General features: G+C 39.0%; 1 protein-coding gene across 3 annotated transcripts in view; it reads right to left on the reverse strand.

Annotated features, from left to right (window-relative positions):
- Positions 1-15,822, reverse strand: part of AKT3 (AKT serine/threonine kinase 3) — a 150,763-nt gene that overhangs the window by 18,589 nt on the left and 116,352 nt on the right. For all 3 annotated transcript variants that reach the window (XM_033054283.2, XM_033054282.2, XM_033054284.2), the window contains one exon: positions 3,552-3,766. In XM_033054283.2, coding sequence (XP_032910174.1) covers positions 3,552-3,766 — 215 coding nt within the window. The remainder of the gene's footprint in view (positions 1-3,551; positions 3,767-15,822) is intronic.

A 15,822-nucleotide genomic window follows, 5' to 3' on the forward strand; every position in this document is an offset into this window, starting at 1 on the left:
GGTTGGAAAAGTGACCATTTCTTTTTTACTATCTGGGAACAATTCTCACCCAATTAATATGAAATTTTCCCCTGTTTAATATGAATGGCGATCTCAAGAGAATTCACAAGAGTGGAAGTACCCATGCTGTGGTCTATTCTTTTTGATTACTCCAACTAGTGTTCATTACTGTTCATGATGAGCTTTTTTTAGGAATTCATTAATTTTAAAAATATACTTAGGTTTGGTTTGCTTGAAAGCCCAGCTAATGTCCTGGCACTATTAAAAAGCCAAACCAACCCAATAATGCTAAAATAAAATTTTGCCAAGGACGTGCCGGGCACTGAATCAGTAATGACTTGTGCATCATTTTTATACAGTGTTCACTGCTGTTGCATCTGGGTGCTGTAACAATTAACCAATTACCATAAAATAGTCTCAATCTGAGTCAATTAGTATAAATTAATAAATTGTAGGCCTGCTGAGAAGGTTATTTAAAGGCCATTGTAAATAACCACACTACTCACTGTGGCTCATAGCTTGCCAAAGCCAGACTCTGTCTGGTAAATCATCTTAGGAAGTGGATTTCACCTACTATCGGTGAACTTGTCCAAGGTGGTCTGAGCTCACAGAAGTGGTCACTGCTGCCAGAGGAGGAGTGTCCTGCCCATGCCTCTCTTCTTTCACTTGCATCTACAGCATCATTCCCACTTGATAACTGTGAGCAGAATCAGCTCCCTAACCTGGAGAAAAACTAACCCTGACATGAGACTAGAAGAGAGAACTGGCCATTTTTTGTTACATTAGCAAGTCCACGTTGACTTGATAAGCTGAGTGAGCACCCTTGAGCTACTGCTGTTGGTTGAGAAATAACCCCACATCTAGGGATGGGAATCTCTGTCCTTCTCAACAGCACATCGACTTTCAGGACTGCTCAGCTCTCTTCTAACTTCTCCTTGAGTCTAAGGATGTCAGTCTGGGCATCCTACTGCCCTAACAGAAGGAAGTTGCAGCAGAAAAAAAGCTATTCTTAACTAAATAAGCAGCCCATACTTGTTAAATGTTAACAAGAAGAGTGACAAAAGCAGTGTGTGTTTCATTAAAAGGAACTGCTAAAGATATAGAGATATAAAGATACACTAAAGGCAAGCATTTAAGTAAGATAAATTCCATTCTAAAGCATTTATTGTAAGGAGGAATAATTTCCAAAACCAAGGAAAAAGTCTGTTTTGGTATTAGCCTGCTGCCAAATTTCAAAAATATTCTGGACTACTACGTCAGTCTTGCAATAACTGAGCATAAAGTTATTCTAATTTTCAAGCTGTATTCCTCCTTGTTTCTCAACTACTCATTGTAAAATTCTCTACATCTTGACAAAACATGGCAGTTAGCCTTCAGTCTCCAAAATTCTCTCAATATCTTCTAGCTGCTCACAAAAAAGCTGAGTAGTGTTAATCTCAGTGTTCCTCCCCTATTTAGCACTAACTAGCACAAGAACTGGCATATAAATAAGCTTCTAAATATAAGTCTGTAATAAACACTACTGTCTGCAAAGATTAATTACAAGAAAGCATCTTTCCAGTTCTAAGGGTTAATATATTTGATGGGTCAGACTGTTTGGAGGTTAAAAAGCATTAGGAGTTGCTACAGAAACACAGTTTTACTCTACTCTGCTCTGCCTGTTTTTGGCTGGCTGGTCACAGTCTGCTTTTCCTGCATACAGTAAGTTCAGCTGGAGCAGACAAGCTGACCCCTGGTGCTGTCCTGCCTGCTGCACTTGGCTGCATCCAGGCAAATCCCTTGGAGAAACACAAGTGTTTCAACAAGGCACTGAGAGTACTCAAAACTTCTTGAGAGCAACCAGTGGCTGAAGGAAGACTAGGAAAGAGAGGCAGACAATGCTGCTCTACAACATTTCAAGAAACTCTCAAGAACGACAAAGATATTGGAGGGGAAAAAAGGTAACTACAGATGAATCCCACTGGTTTACAAAGTCAGAGATTTTAGAGCCACAGAAGACTGGACAGTGCTGGTCCAGTACTGGAGCCACTGGAAAATGGCTTTCCTGGGCAACAATCCCAGAGGGAAAAGCTCACCACAGAAGGGCACAGATAGCAGCTGGGTGACACTTGCTTTCAAACTGCTCTCTTTAAATTTCACTCCAGTTGTATTCTTTACCAAATTACAGTAATTTCACGAATACAAGCCGCACCAATTTGACCAAAATTTTGGTGGAAACCCGGAAGTGTGGCCAATATTCCGGGGCGGCTAATACATTAACAAAATTCTAAAAGCTGCCAACACGGAAGTGAGAGCCCGCGGCAGCCCCAAGCCAAGCTGGAGCCCGGCCGGCCCCGGCAGAGGTAGGAAAGCCTGGCAGAGGCGGGGCCAGCAGTGTGGGGGCGGGCGGCAGAGCCTGAGCCAGCAGGGCGGGGCAGGGAGGGCGGCAGAGCCTGGGCCAGCATGGCGGGGGAGTCGGCAGAAGCGGGGCTGGCAGTGCACGGGAGCCCGACTGCATAGGGGAAGATAGTAGAAGCAGGAAGCCCGGCGGCGCGGGGCTGCCCGGCGGCGGGGAAAAGCCCCGTAGAAGCAGGGCTGGCAGTGCACGGGAGCCCAGGGGAACCGGGGCTAGCAGCGTGGGGGAGCCCGGCGGTGCGGCGGCCAGCAGTGCCGGCCAGGGCGAGCCAACATGGCAGCAGCGGTGCAGACGGGAGCGGGCAGCCAGGGAGTCTGGCAGCGGCGGCGGCAGCAGCACCGCCCGCAGGGCAAGCAAACGCAGCAGTGGCAGTGCAGACGGGAGCAGGGAGCCTGGCGGCAGCGGCAGCAGCAACACCGCCCGGCCGGCCCAGCCAAGCCGTAGCGCCGAGCCGGGCCATCCACCCCTATCGGCAACCATGAGCGGGCCGAGCCTGCCTGGCCCCGCCCCGAGCCAGTAAAGCCCGCTATGCCGTGATCCTGTTACTAATTGGCCAATTTGTGAAAGCTGCGCACGGATTCTCGCGACGAATGAAAGTGCGGCTAATATTCGGGGTGCGGCTTATCTATTGACAAAGACAGCAACATTGTCGAGGCACCGGAAGTGCGGCTTATAATCCGTGCGGCTTGTATTCGTGAAACTACTGTACTAGTTTAATGGTCTAACACATGATTCATTTGTGTGCCCTAATAAATGTAGCTGCGGCTGTCTATGCACCTCTCCTGCCATGATCACCAAGAACAAGTGCTACAGTCCCCACGAGACAATGCAGTGAACCCAGGGATAAGTTATACTGGGAAAAACAATTGAGATCTTTCGCTTTCTTCCAGGACACATTCTAAACCTGTGTTTGCTGTGAATGGTTTAAAAAGTTTGACTTCCACAAGCTTTTCTTACTTTCCCTGGTTAAATTAATTTTGTAAATTGCTGCTGGAATGAAAAAATGGAAATCTGAGACTGTAGAGTTGTGTATGACCCTTTCCTGTGATTGACAGCTCCTTCAGCCAGGAAGACCAGGCACCACAGACCTATTTTTATATTACCCAGCACAATCAGAGCATTTATTCTACCTGTACAACCAATTAATTTCACTTACCGCTTATTTGGATCCTTTATCAGTAGGCCTGATAGTAATGATTTTGCATCTGCAGACAGAGTGCGAGGAAATTTTATGTCCTCCATTAGTATCAGTTCAAAGAGTTTCTCATGATCTTGGTTGTAGAAGGGTAATCTTCCACACATCATCTCATACATGACAACACCTAATCCCCACCAGTCCACTGCACGACCATAGTCATTATCTTCTAACACCTGAGAGAGAAACCAAAAGCATCTTTAAGACATAAAATATTTCATACAGCATTATTTCAGTCTGTTTGATGTATCTCTATATGAATGTGTTTCTGAGCCTTTATTTTCACTGCATGCTAAAAGGGCTCCCAGTACCTGACTCAAAACTGCAGCACTGACTCACACACCTGAGCTCACTGAAATTCCAGGCTTACCAGGCACTGCACTGCTAAAACTTGACAATGACCTGCTCCAAACAATCATGGCTTCTTTTTACCCTTTCCTATGTCCTCTACCAGGTCATTTATACCATCCACAGCTTTAGGAAGAGACACTATATACAGGTACTACATGGGCACTAATGCCTCAGTTAGAAGTGTGAGACATCTGCTTGCTCAGTCACATCCCTCTCTTTTACCCCCCTGTCTAAAGTCTCCAATTTAGAACTACCTTAATCTTAATAAGACAGGTTTAGTTTCTTTATGATCTTTATTTGCATCAAAAGTCCTCAATGCCTTTCTCCTGCCAGTTTCATTACATTCCATTACATAGTCCTAACAGCTGAACTGTGCCAATGCAAAAAAATATGGCAGTGTTTATACAATACTATGTTTACTATGAAACTATAGTAAGCTCATAGGGTATTATGTAAACACAGAAACCAGTAAAGTTAATACAATTTATTAACATAATGTCACCAATGTTGTGAACCTAAAATCAACTTATTCCACAGCCCTTCTCCCAGCAGTGACAGAGAACTGGAATAAGAAATTTAAGCAGTGTGTCTTGACCTTAATGCACCTTCCTATTGAATTGCAGACATGGAGACAATATAACAGCAGCATTCACCCATAAAAATCATAAGCAATAAGGAAATTGAAGGTTACTGCATATATAATTCCAATTTCTATGAATTTCTAGATCATGCCTCTTCATACAAAAAAGATGAAACAGAAGTCAAGAAATCTTAAAACAGGAGGCACTATGACTGTGCTTGTCAAATAGCAAATATTTGCAGCAGAAGAGCTATCAAAAAAACCCTAAAGCAAGAAACAAAAAACCTTAGAAAAATAATAAACAGAAAAATCAAAGAAACACAACGGAGTAGAAATATATTTGTAAAGAATGTAAAGAATTCTTTATAGAGAATTGCGACTGTATCACACAAGGCAGATTCTGAAAGGCAGCATCCTATGACTGATCTTTTAAAAAAGAACAAACCCACAATAAATTAATCTCCAGAAAACAAAATACTTTTTACAACACACAGACACATGCAACCACCATCACAAAGAACTCCTCCAGATTCAAACTGTAAGCACATATACAGGAACAGTCACTTAGATATCCGGTAGTGAAAGTAAATCTTTCAGTGTTTAATGAATAAGGCAACCTCTATAAGGTCAGAAATAACTTTATCCATAACTAGATTATCTTGCAATTGTCTAAAATGGGTGATAAAGGGGTGTTGAGCTCATTTATCTGCCTCTCCTCTTGTTCCCCCAGTAAACCCAAGCCTGCTCTGAAGTATCTGGGATGTGCTGTTAGCAGAAGCAACATGCAGTCTGATCCAGCATGGCAGTTTTGGAAATCCCACAGTAATTAATGCATTCATACTCCTACTCTTCACTGTCCTTAAAGATTAGTAGTGGAAACATGATGAAAAGAAGTATATTAAAAATCTTTCTTGTGTATATAAGATTAAAAATCATAAATATTAACACATTAACACATATGATTTACAACTGTGCCAAAACAAACAGACTCATTACATCATTGATATTTCCAAATAGAGGGTGAAATTTTGGAAAGTGTAAAATACAACAAATTATCTGAATAAGTACATATGACAAAACTAACTAAAATAACTCCTGCATTTTAAAATTAATTAAATGTTTTATGAGTTGGAGCATATTGCAAGCTATTTGCTGAAAAACTGTATATGAAATCTGTGATGCTTGTCTTTAAATCACCATTTCTTCTGCCACAGAATAAAAGCACTGTATATTTTTCTGCTATAGCTATTAGCACTGTTTCACTCATCTGTACAGTTAGTCTTTTCTTTTGAAACTAGCAAAATAATAAACATTGTGAGACAGTGGTAGATTCTTTTTATGAGCAAGCTGAGGTGTGGTTTGCATGTGTGGTTTATAAAAGAAGGCAACAGGAAAATAAAACCTCATTCTCTGAGCAAGGCAAATCACATGGCCAATAGCTAAAGCAAATTGTATTTGCAGCTTTACGTAATTTATGCAGGACTTTACCTAATAATAATAAAAAGTATGAACAACCTTTTGCTGCATTCCCACAACAGCAACAAAACAGTGGTACAAAGAAAGAGCCAAATGTGATTTTTAACCTCTTTTTACATAAAATCATAAAAAAGCATAAAAGCTGGATTAACTGCCTCCCAAACCCACATATCACCAGCCGGGTTCTCATCCCCAGCTGGCAAAACTGGCAACTCTTTATTTTTGTTTAAATACCTGGTTTACAGCCAGCCAGACAAGCAGGAGCATCAAAATGGTTTCATTTAGGCAAAAGGAAAACAGCCTGAAAATAGTGTAAATAAAGCAAAATACATCTCAACTTATTTTAACATAAATGTAATAAAATTGTGCATAATGCCTTCACAGTGAAGATACACTATTACTTCCTTTAAGTAATTTCTAATCCTCATGGTGTTTAGAAACTCCAGGATTTGTAGACTGTGTCAAATCAATGGAAGTGCTGGAGCCCAGCTCCTACGACCAAATCTATGCAGTTAGGCCTGAGAACGTCTGTACACACTGCCCTAGCATTACAGAATCCTTTCCAAACAGTCCTTGGATTTGAGGGATTAGGTTTGAACTACACTGAACACAGGTCAAGAAAGCTTCAACTCAGTGCTAAAATGAATATGACATGCAACTACAGGCTTTGCACCTATAAATAATTCAATCTTTTGCCCACCATGAAGTCAATTCTTGCTTTTAGAAAAGGTCTCCTTTGGTTGTGAGGAGTGATACTGCTGTCTTTCCAGTAGCTGTGGGATATCCTTGTATATGTGGGGTACCAGCCTAAGCACACAGACAGACACAGACACTGTGGAAAGTCTGATCTCTTGGACTCTGTATGCTGCCCTTAAGAGGTGCCTCCACCAGCCAATTCTTGTCCCTTACTATAAGGACCCACAAATCCATCTTTAAGCAAATGCCCTGGGCTGACAGGCAGCAGGACCACCAAAAACATTGTGGAGGGCACAAGGTCAACCACTCTGTATCTGCTGAAAAGCAAAGTATTGGTATTTCCTGGCAGTATAACACAAGGATCACACAGAGCTCAGGAGCTCAGAAAGAGCACCTACACTGACTACATACTCAAGTCAGGCACATTTCCACACAGTAAAGATGGACTTACTTGTTTTCTTCCACAACATTTGTTTAAACAGTCAGATCATTCAGATTTACAGTTTCCCTTCCTTCATCCTCTTCACAAACATGGGGTGCCAAAATCCAAACCAACTTGCCAAGATTTAGGTGAGGTTTTAGGAGACAAGAGCTCCAGCACAATGTGATGTCAATGCATGGATAACATTTATAGTCATTCACCCCTGATATAATCACTGCACCCAAGTGACTTCCCATCATTGAGCAAAGCAGTGACTGACTGCAGCTCATGATACCACAGACCATGGGAAATAAAACTCAAAAAATTGCCATCATTTTTACAACTTGGGGGAATCTTACTCCATTTGTTTTCAGGGCTCTAGTTCAACAACTGGTTCTTTCAGCGGTAGTGCCAGCCTAATTCAGGCTCTTGTTTGTGTTCTCTCACCACAGCTTCCCCCACCTTGTCAAAACTATGCAACACACTACATCAGATAGTAGAAACAAAAACGGGGGAAAAGCTTCACCCTAGATTATTTTTCACCTGAATCAAGTTTTCTGATCTAAGCCACTCAATTGCCATGTGAACAGTTGCAGTAGCACAAGTGAGAACATGGGCAGCATCAGGGGTGGCATTGCTGCAGAAGGAAATGCTTGCCAATCTCTGCCCCAAAGTTACACTGATACAAATTACACTGGCTCTGCCAGTTTTCCCCGCTCACACAGACAGCTGTGACAGCTGTGCTCACTTAGGGTGAAGATTCAGGCCCTGCTTCCCTTCCCAACCTGCATTTCTCTAAAGCACTCCAGCAGTGTAACAGGGTTCCAAAGTGGGCATAAACTCCTTGCTGCACTGAAACCAGAACAGTTTTTCCAGGCATTATAGCTCCTCTAACTCGCAGCTACGCCTGCAGTGCAAGGACATGGCCTGGGTTTATATGATTGCTTTTAAAAACAGCTGCAGAGGTGCCACTGAAGTTTGTATTTTCCCTTCTTATATAAATATGCAAAAGGTTAAGTAACACACACACTGTCTAACAAGCAAGAAACATTAGCCAGGCATCTGCTGCCAGGCATTTGCAGGTACTTTAGTGCTTTAATGGATATTTTAGAGGCTTTGGACAACCTTAGAGCTTCAGCTAAGGGAGAACTATCTATTTACCTTAACATTTTCATTTGTATTGTGGTCAAAAGATCACAGTACAAATTCAGATTTTTTTTAATTTACTGAGATAGTAGTAAACAAAGGAAAACAAAGTATTCTGTAGAGATTCCACTGTCTCTGCACACCTTGGGGTTTCTGGAGAGTATTACTGGCAGTGACCAAGTAAACAACAGGATAGTGTTCTGTACACAGAACAGACTGTAAAGCCCTACATGTAAAATAAACAATTTAGTTCACAGACCAACCTTTGCCTTTGTGATGATTAAGATGACACAAACACACTGCAGCACTGCTAAAGTTGCAGTAATTCAATTGTGTTTTTCCCTCACACATAATAATTCATTTTGTTGGCAAGTAATTACAGATCAATGAAGAAAAAATATTCTTGTATTTACATTTATTGACCAAAAAAAAAGCACTATCTTCTCTATCTTATCTATTCCCCAAGCTGAGAAGCCCCCTGTCTTGTGCTTGAAAAAAAAATTGCTACTATCACTGGAAGTTTTCTGTTTCCCAGAAAATAAACCCCACAGAAACTACTACTTCCTTTATTTCACCAGTGCTTGTAGATTTTAATCTTTAGGTTTATTAGTCAATACATCTCCAGGTCCTTTGCTTTACACATCATTCCCTTAAAAGCCTAACATGCAGCCAACAGAAATTGATGTCCATTTAATTTTACTGGGAAAACTAGTGAAAATGTATCCTTTCTTATCTTTATTGCTTCAAGTAGCTAAGAGGTGAAAGGCTTTTTTGAGACAACAGCTTGAGACACCTTTGCAAACTCCTGTCTACAAGGGCTTGGGGCAGAGACATAGGAAGCAGATAACTGAATGCCAAAGAGAAGTTGATACATACACATGCAATGCTTTTACAAGTTTCTGTGAAAATAAATTTTTTAGGAGGTCCAGTAGTATAACAGGTGACATCTGTGACCATCTTAAGTCAGTCACTTCCACTTGCCCTAGGTGGAAACTACAATTCTCCTATACTTTACTAATCACAGAACACTGAACAAGGTGTGGCTGCCTCAGACAAACTGAGCTCAATGCAGAAAATCCCTTAATCCTGTCTTTATTGCATTTTTCTTGAAATACAACATCCCTGATGAGAATTGTCTGGAAGATTTTTCATTGTACAGAAGAAATCCACACCATCAAGAGCTGTATTTCCCCACACACCTCTAACTGGTAATTAATTGCTGCAACTTCTAGACTGCAAAAACAGACAAATTTAGCAGTCACCTCGAACATGAAAACCTTTGTAAAATTCATTGTCAATCCTAAACAAAGGGTTTTCAGCATTGAGTTTTATCTCCAGAAGAGCAATATCAAAATACTGGACTCATACTTTGTGCTAGATAATCAAGACAACTTACTGGAAAAGCCATTAATTTTTGACTTAGTAATGTTTCTCCTAATGCATTAGATACAGACCTTCAGATAGGACATTAGAAGTAGTTTATTGCTCAATCAATAATTTTGACAGAACAGATGGGAAAATATTTAAACATCTAAACAAAACTGTCTGCACACCTATGTTGTGAAAGAAAACTGAGAACTTGGATACACCAATGTACTGTTAATTTAAGGGGGAAAAACTGTTTTCAATTAACCTTACAGTTCAGGTGGAGTGTGTGTTTCTTAAGCATTCCTGGTAACCCTTCACACATTTTTATTGCAATAGTTGTTGGTCTGTTAACAAATATTCACCCACCTAGTCTCCAACAGAAGTTTAAAAGTGTATTTGCTAGAACTTCCTATCAATTGTGGTAATAACTACAACAATGAGAAAGTTTAGAATCTAACACTAATGAACAAAGGTAATATACACTTTTTATAGACACAAACTTTTACCCAGATATATGAAAATCCATCCTGCAGAAGGGTATGTTTACCAAAAATTATACAATTCAGTTACTATAACTGTATCATGGTATGAACAGTGAAGTGTTGTTGCATCAATAGTGGGAAAAAAAAAAAACACTTAAATGAATGCTTAGTGTTTTTATTATACACAGCTGAAAAGATAAAAAGTCAAGGTTATAGATACCCTGGGAAATAGCTGAGATTCTCAACTGCTCTAATTTTTGCAGGTAGTTCTTCTCTATTTTGTATCTAGTTTGCACTTTTCTTTGACTTCTGGCCCTAATGTAAACTATCTTCCTATTACATTTTTGTATTCAAGATTTTGCTCATCTCACCTACATTTTTGTTATGTACCCTTAAAAAACACATAGCAAACCAAACCTTTTTTTTTTTTCCATTTCTTGGCACATGTGTTGCATCAGAAACAGTATCTTCTGGAATAAATGTGAGCTAAGCAAAGCTTCCCAGGGTAAAGAGCATGCAACACTAATTAATGCATTTAACCTCCTAGAAGAGACAGATTTCAGAAGAATTCAAAATTAAAAAAAAAAAAAAAAAAAAAAGAAAAAAGTGATTAAGTTATTGCACATGAAAAAGAGTATTCTAACAAGGACTGTAAGAAATCAATGGTAAACATCAGGAAAAAAACCCAAGAAAACAACCACATCACATTAAAGAGACCCCTCAAAAACACCTTTCATAGAAGGGCAGCAAATAAAAGCAAAATATCATTTCAGTCTACAAAAAGATGGCACTTGCCTCTCAGAACTCTACCATTGGAAGAAAATCTGCAGACCTGTTCATTTCTGTATTAATTATCACTGCACTAGCAGCAGCCTCTAAAGCATACACTGCCATAAGATGCAAGATGTGTAAGAAGTAATTAATAATGATAATACTGTGATATGTCTTTGCAGTTGCTCTTTCTTCCTGAAATTACTTTGAATACTTACTACTGCTAAATGGCATTTCTTCAGCTTTTGTTCATGCTTCATTACTCTCAGAAAAACGAAAGGCTTTTGCTGAGATGGAAATAATATTTGTATTGATTAAATGAAAACTAATGAAAAATTTTCAAGCAATGTTATTGAGAGTCTTTATAAGAATCATCATACTTGTTTTGCAGAAAAAAAGTATTTGATTAGAAAATTGTTCTCTGCTTTAAAGTTCTGGTTTGAGTACAAAAGTTTATGGGCAGTGCTGAGCTAACCTCTTTTCTAGTGTTCTGTTAGTTTTATTATTTTCCCTTAAGAATTCTGATACTGCGTATGGACAACTGATTTTTGTGACTGGCGAGATTACCCAGGTAGCATGAAAATGCAAATTCTTATTACATTATTGGTTGTCTTCTTTCAGGAGAAAGTCAAATTTTTGTGCTAATTTATCTGATGTTGCAGCAATTCTTCTGTCTGTGTAACAAAGCAATGCTTTCCTACCCTCACCTAAATGCTCCCCAGGTTTTGATCTTGGTACCAGTTATTGCCAATAAATGATGTTCTGCTCTGGATACCCTGCCTTGTCTACCTTTCATCATTTTCATCTCAGGGGCCCACTGGCAATACCAAGCTGACAAAATTGCTCAAACTCAGGTCACCAGCATTTTTGATGACTTAAGATCATAAGATGACAGAAAGTGGGACACTAAAACATGGTAAGTGATAACTAAACAGAAAAAAGACCAAATTTTAATTTTCATGAGATCCCAGCATTTCAAGGTAAAACAACTTCTTGCATTTTCATTTCCTCACAATGTAAAAAAATAATCTGGGGCTTGGAACTCTAGTGTAAAGAGAAAATTCCATATTGTGAATCTCCCATAAATCAGAAGGGAAAATATTTTCAGGCAGAGATGCTATTCCTCCTCACCCCCCCTTCACTGGTCCTCACCCAGAAACAAAATGTTGCCAAATATACAACAGACAGCTGTTCAAGAGCACAAGCCAACACTAAACCACTCTTCCACAGGTAAAATAAATTCTATTGTGCCTCTGCTAAGAATCAGATTATGCATGAAGCATCTAGGTAAACATAGACAAAATAAATTTCAACTATCCTTCTGAAGCCAAAAGAAAAATCAGTTAAGCAAAACACAACAACATAACTACACTGTTCAGGTGCTCAGCAAACTAATGATACTTTCAAGAAAATGAGAACAGGTTGAGGCTTTTTGGTTTTTAAGCAAAGCATTCTGCCTCACCAGGAGACAGTAATGTCTCATACTATAAGTTAAGACAAATACCTACTGAAATACAAAACCAAAAAATTATTATGCCATCAACATTGGTAGAAGACTTGGCAATTAATATTCATCAGGTTAGATACTTTATGGAATAAAATAAATCTCATCATTTAAATTTTTTTTTAAAGGAACTTTAATTTTTTAATATAACTCAATAGATACAAATTTTGATTGTTGTTGTTGTATAATTTCATTAAATTAATGCAAATGAAGAAGCAAATCTTCAACCCTTATAGTAGGGTGTGTCCTTAGATGGGGCCCACACAAAAGATGAATTTTTTTGGGATATTTTTATTAGATCTTCTCTATTTACTTAGTTTTACATTTGCCTGTATGAGAAAGGGGTGATGCTGCTTGTTACAGATTAGCTCTGGTCCTGCAGATATCCTCATTACACATGTAATTTATTTACCATTACAATCAGAGGGTTAAAAGCTTTTTGTGACATCAGAAGAAAAATATTATCATAACCTGCAACACTGCTAATGTATTACTATAAAGAATGACCTTTTTGACAGCATTCTTTGAGCATGGAACACAATTGACTTGAATTCATCATTTTAAAAGAAAGAAAGAATAAAACTACAACCCATCTAAGTCTCTGGTTGATAAAAATTAATGTTCTATCCTTGGGCAAACCACACTATGCAACATACTTTGCTAAATATACATTGAACACGCATAGGTTCCATTTCTTTTTATCAGTAAAGTTTTGGATTGAGTTTTTTTCTCGGGGGGGTGGTGGGAAGGGCACTCTATTTTGTTCATTCTAACTTGGCGATCAAAGAATTTTTATTTTTACACTATTACAGAAGTGCATTTTTCTAGGTTTCCAAAACCACCTTATTCAACCTTCCCCATCTGTCACCATCTGCTTCTTTTTAGCATGTACTTTTTGTGTGATCACATAAGCATGTGAAAAATAACTAACATTCAGATGATTGTCTGCTGGTACATTTGAGGACTGGGCATAATAAAAGTGAACTGCCAAAACGTACTTAACACTTCTAATTTTGTTGGGTCTTGCATGTAAGCTACATTTGATTTTCAAACTGTTTTACAGTTGGAAAGTTGATCAGGTACTCTAACTCAACAGTAAAACTGAGACTACATAATTAGCTCAGCACTAAAAAGATTGTATTGAAAGGGAGGAACAAAACCCAGAAATGTATCCACACGAGTTCACACATCCCTCTTGACTGAGTCTGTCTGCACAATGTTGCCTGAGGCACAGGATAAGATGCTGCAAGCAGCCTACTTCTGGCCAGTCACAGCCTGTGTCTTCTCTCCAAGCTAGCACAGGACAAAGATAAAGGACTCTCATACTTACAAAGGGTGCAAGAAATCTCATAGAAAATGCCTGGAGAAGCAAAGACATTAAGCTGAAGGTAGAAATGCATAGAAACGCAATGCAAATCATTAACTATGCAGCAGATACTGCTTCTAGCATTAGGTGAAAAGTAATTGGAAGATTCCATCATGGCACAAAAGCTGAATGATGGAGGTGTGTGTTTCCAGGACTCTATCATGCTATGACACAGCATTTCTGCTTGTAAATGCACTTCTCAATACAGTTTTCACAGGAAAAGAACAAAACAACACTAAAGCTGGAGAAACAAACTTACATCCAACCTCTAAAAATATATTAACCTCACTTTATAAGAATTTCATACAGAATTTTTTATCTATATTTTTAGAGCAGCACCACTACAGGCCTATCAGGTCCTCAGCAAAACCATATGAACCAGAACACCAGTATGCTTTTATAAATGCAGACAATTTGGTAGAGTGTCTTATTATTCTTTCTGTAAAGAAAGAGTTAATATTAAAGGAAGTGAACAAAATTAAAAGAAGCGCAATAAAAACAAGAACTGCTCCTTCCCCTAGATAAATCAATCTTCCATTAGTGCTTACCAGAGGTAACAAAATATGAGTGAGAACTTGCCCTCTAGAGCACACTGGAAAACTGAGCTCAACATAAAGTTTCATTTCCAGTGTTTCTTTTTTTCCAAGTCTTGGAAGTTCACACCAGTCTTAAAACTTTTTGAATGCATATCCATGTTGCAATATCTTAACTGCAGCCTTCCCTTAATTCATGCTATTTCCAGAAATTTCCTTTTCCATCCCTTAGTTCTAGGGTAGAAAATAATGGCACATACCTATTATTTATAAAAAGTTGCATAGAACTTTAAAAAGCACGTTACTATGATGCCTCAATTATCTTCAAATGAAATTTAACAGAAAAGGAGATAAAAAGGAAATTGCATAAGTCACAACAAAAAATTATTCTGTCCTTCTGTTCCTCAATATTCCTAACCAAACAACTCTTCAGCAAGTTTCTCAGTTTTAAGCCGCTCAACAATTCCTCCTGCTATTTGTGTCTCCCCACAACACATCAGTTCCTACTTAGAAAATATTAACAAAATAACATAATCCTCTTCAGTCCAAACTCTCTTTTGCCCAAAATCACCTTTTCCCCATAAGAAAATCTTCTCATCTCTAATCTGTGTTTTCTGATCTATCAATCTACCTGTGACATTATTCATTCATTTCATTCATTTCCTTTCCCTCCTATTAGCTTCCCCTACTATCCTCCTTTAGTGTACTCAAATTATTTTCTCTACTCCATAAGAAAAGGGAAAAAGGGGGAAGAGGAAGAAAAAGGGAAAAAGGGGAAAGAAGGGAAAGAGGGGGAAGAAGGGAAAGAGGTTTCAGCAGTACTACCCCTGCAACTTCACTTTCTTTGTAGTAGCATGAGCTGAAGTTTCAACATCCTCACCTGTGCTGATCTCTCTCAATTGGCCTGTCTCAGTTTACCCACAGCACTGACTGCTTTCATCAAGTTGTTTGCAAATAAGTGCCTTGCTGCTTCTCCCAACACTTTAAAGAGCTCTTTTAACACTGGCATTGCAACTTCTATCTGCATTAAAATCCCTGTTAAGAACAATGCTTTGTCATGATGCCTGCAAAAACTGGAAACATCCATTCCTGTTGTTAGCCCATGTCAGTGCATTTCAGTAGTTCCCTCTCTGCCTACACACATAGCACTTAGTTTCAAGATGTATCAGACAAGTTATGTGGTAGATCATCATAGATCATCACTCCAAAATATTTACCAGACTGCCTTTGGCAAATATCCTGATCCAATCCAAGCAGGTTTTAAAAGAATAAAATGAAAGCATAGCTGCACAAGTGACAAAATGCTTTTTCTGTCGCTATTGTCAGCTTCTTGTAGTCTGTATGAACCACAACACTCTTAGAAAATTCACTTCAATTCCTGAAAACACGGGAAAAGTGTGGGTTTTCTTGTTATAAGCATGCCTGCTTTCCCTTGCTGAAATTCAGTCACTGAACTTTGATGGCCAGGTTCTAGATTATATCAAAGCCATATCCCTCCCAAGAGGAACAGCTGTAAGTAAGAAATTACATAAAGCATG

The sequence above is a fragment of the Catharus ustulatus genome, chromosome 3, assembly GCF_009819885.2.
Source record: "Catharus ustulatus isolate bCatUst1 chromosome 3, bCatUst1.pri.v2, whole genome shotgun sequence".
Lineage (NCBI taxonomy): Eukaryota > Metazoa > Chordata > Aves > Passeriformes > Turdidae > Catharus > Catharus ustulatus.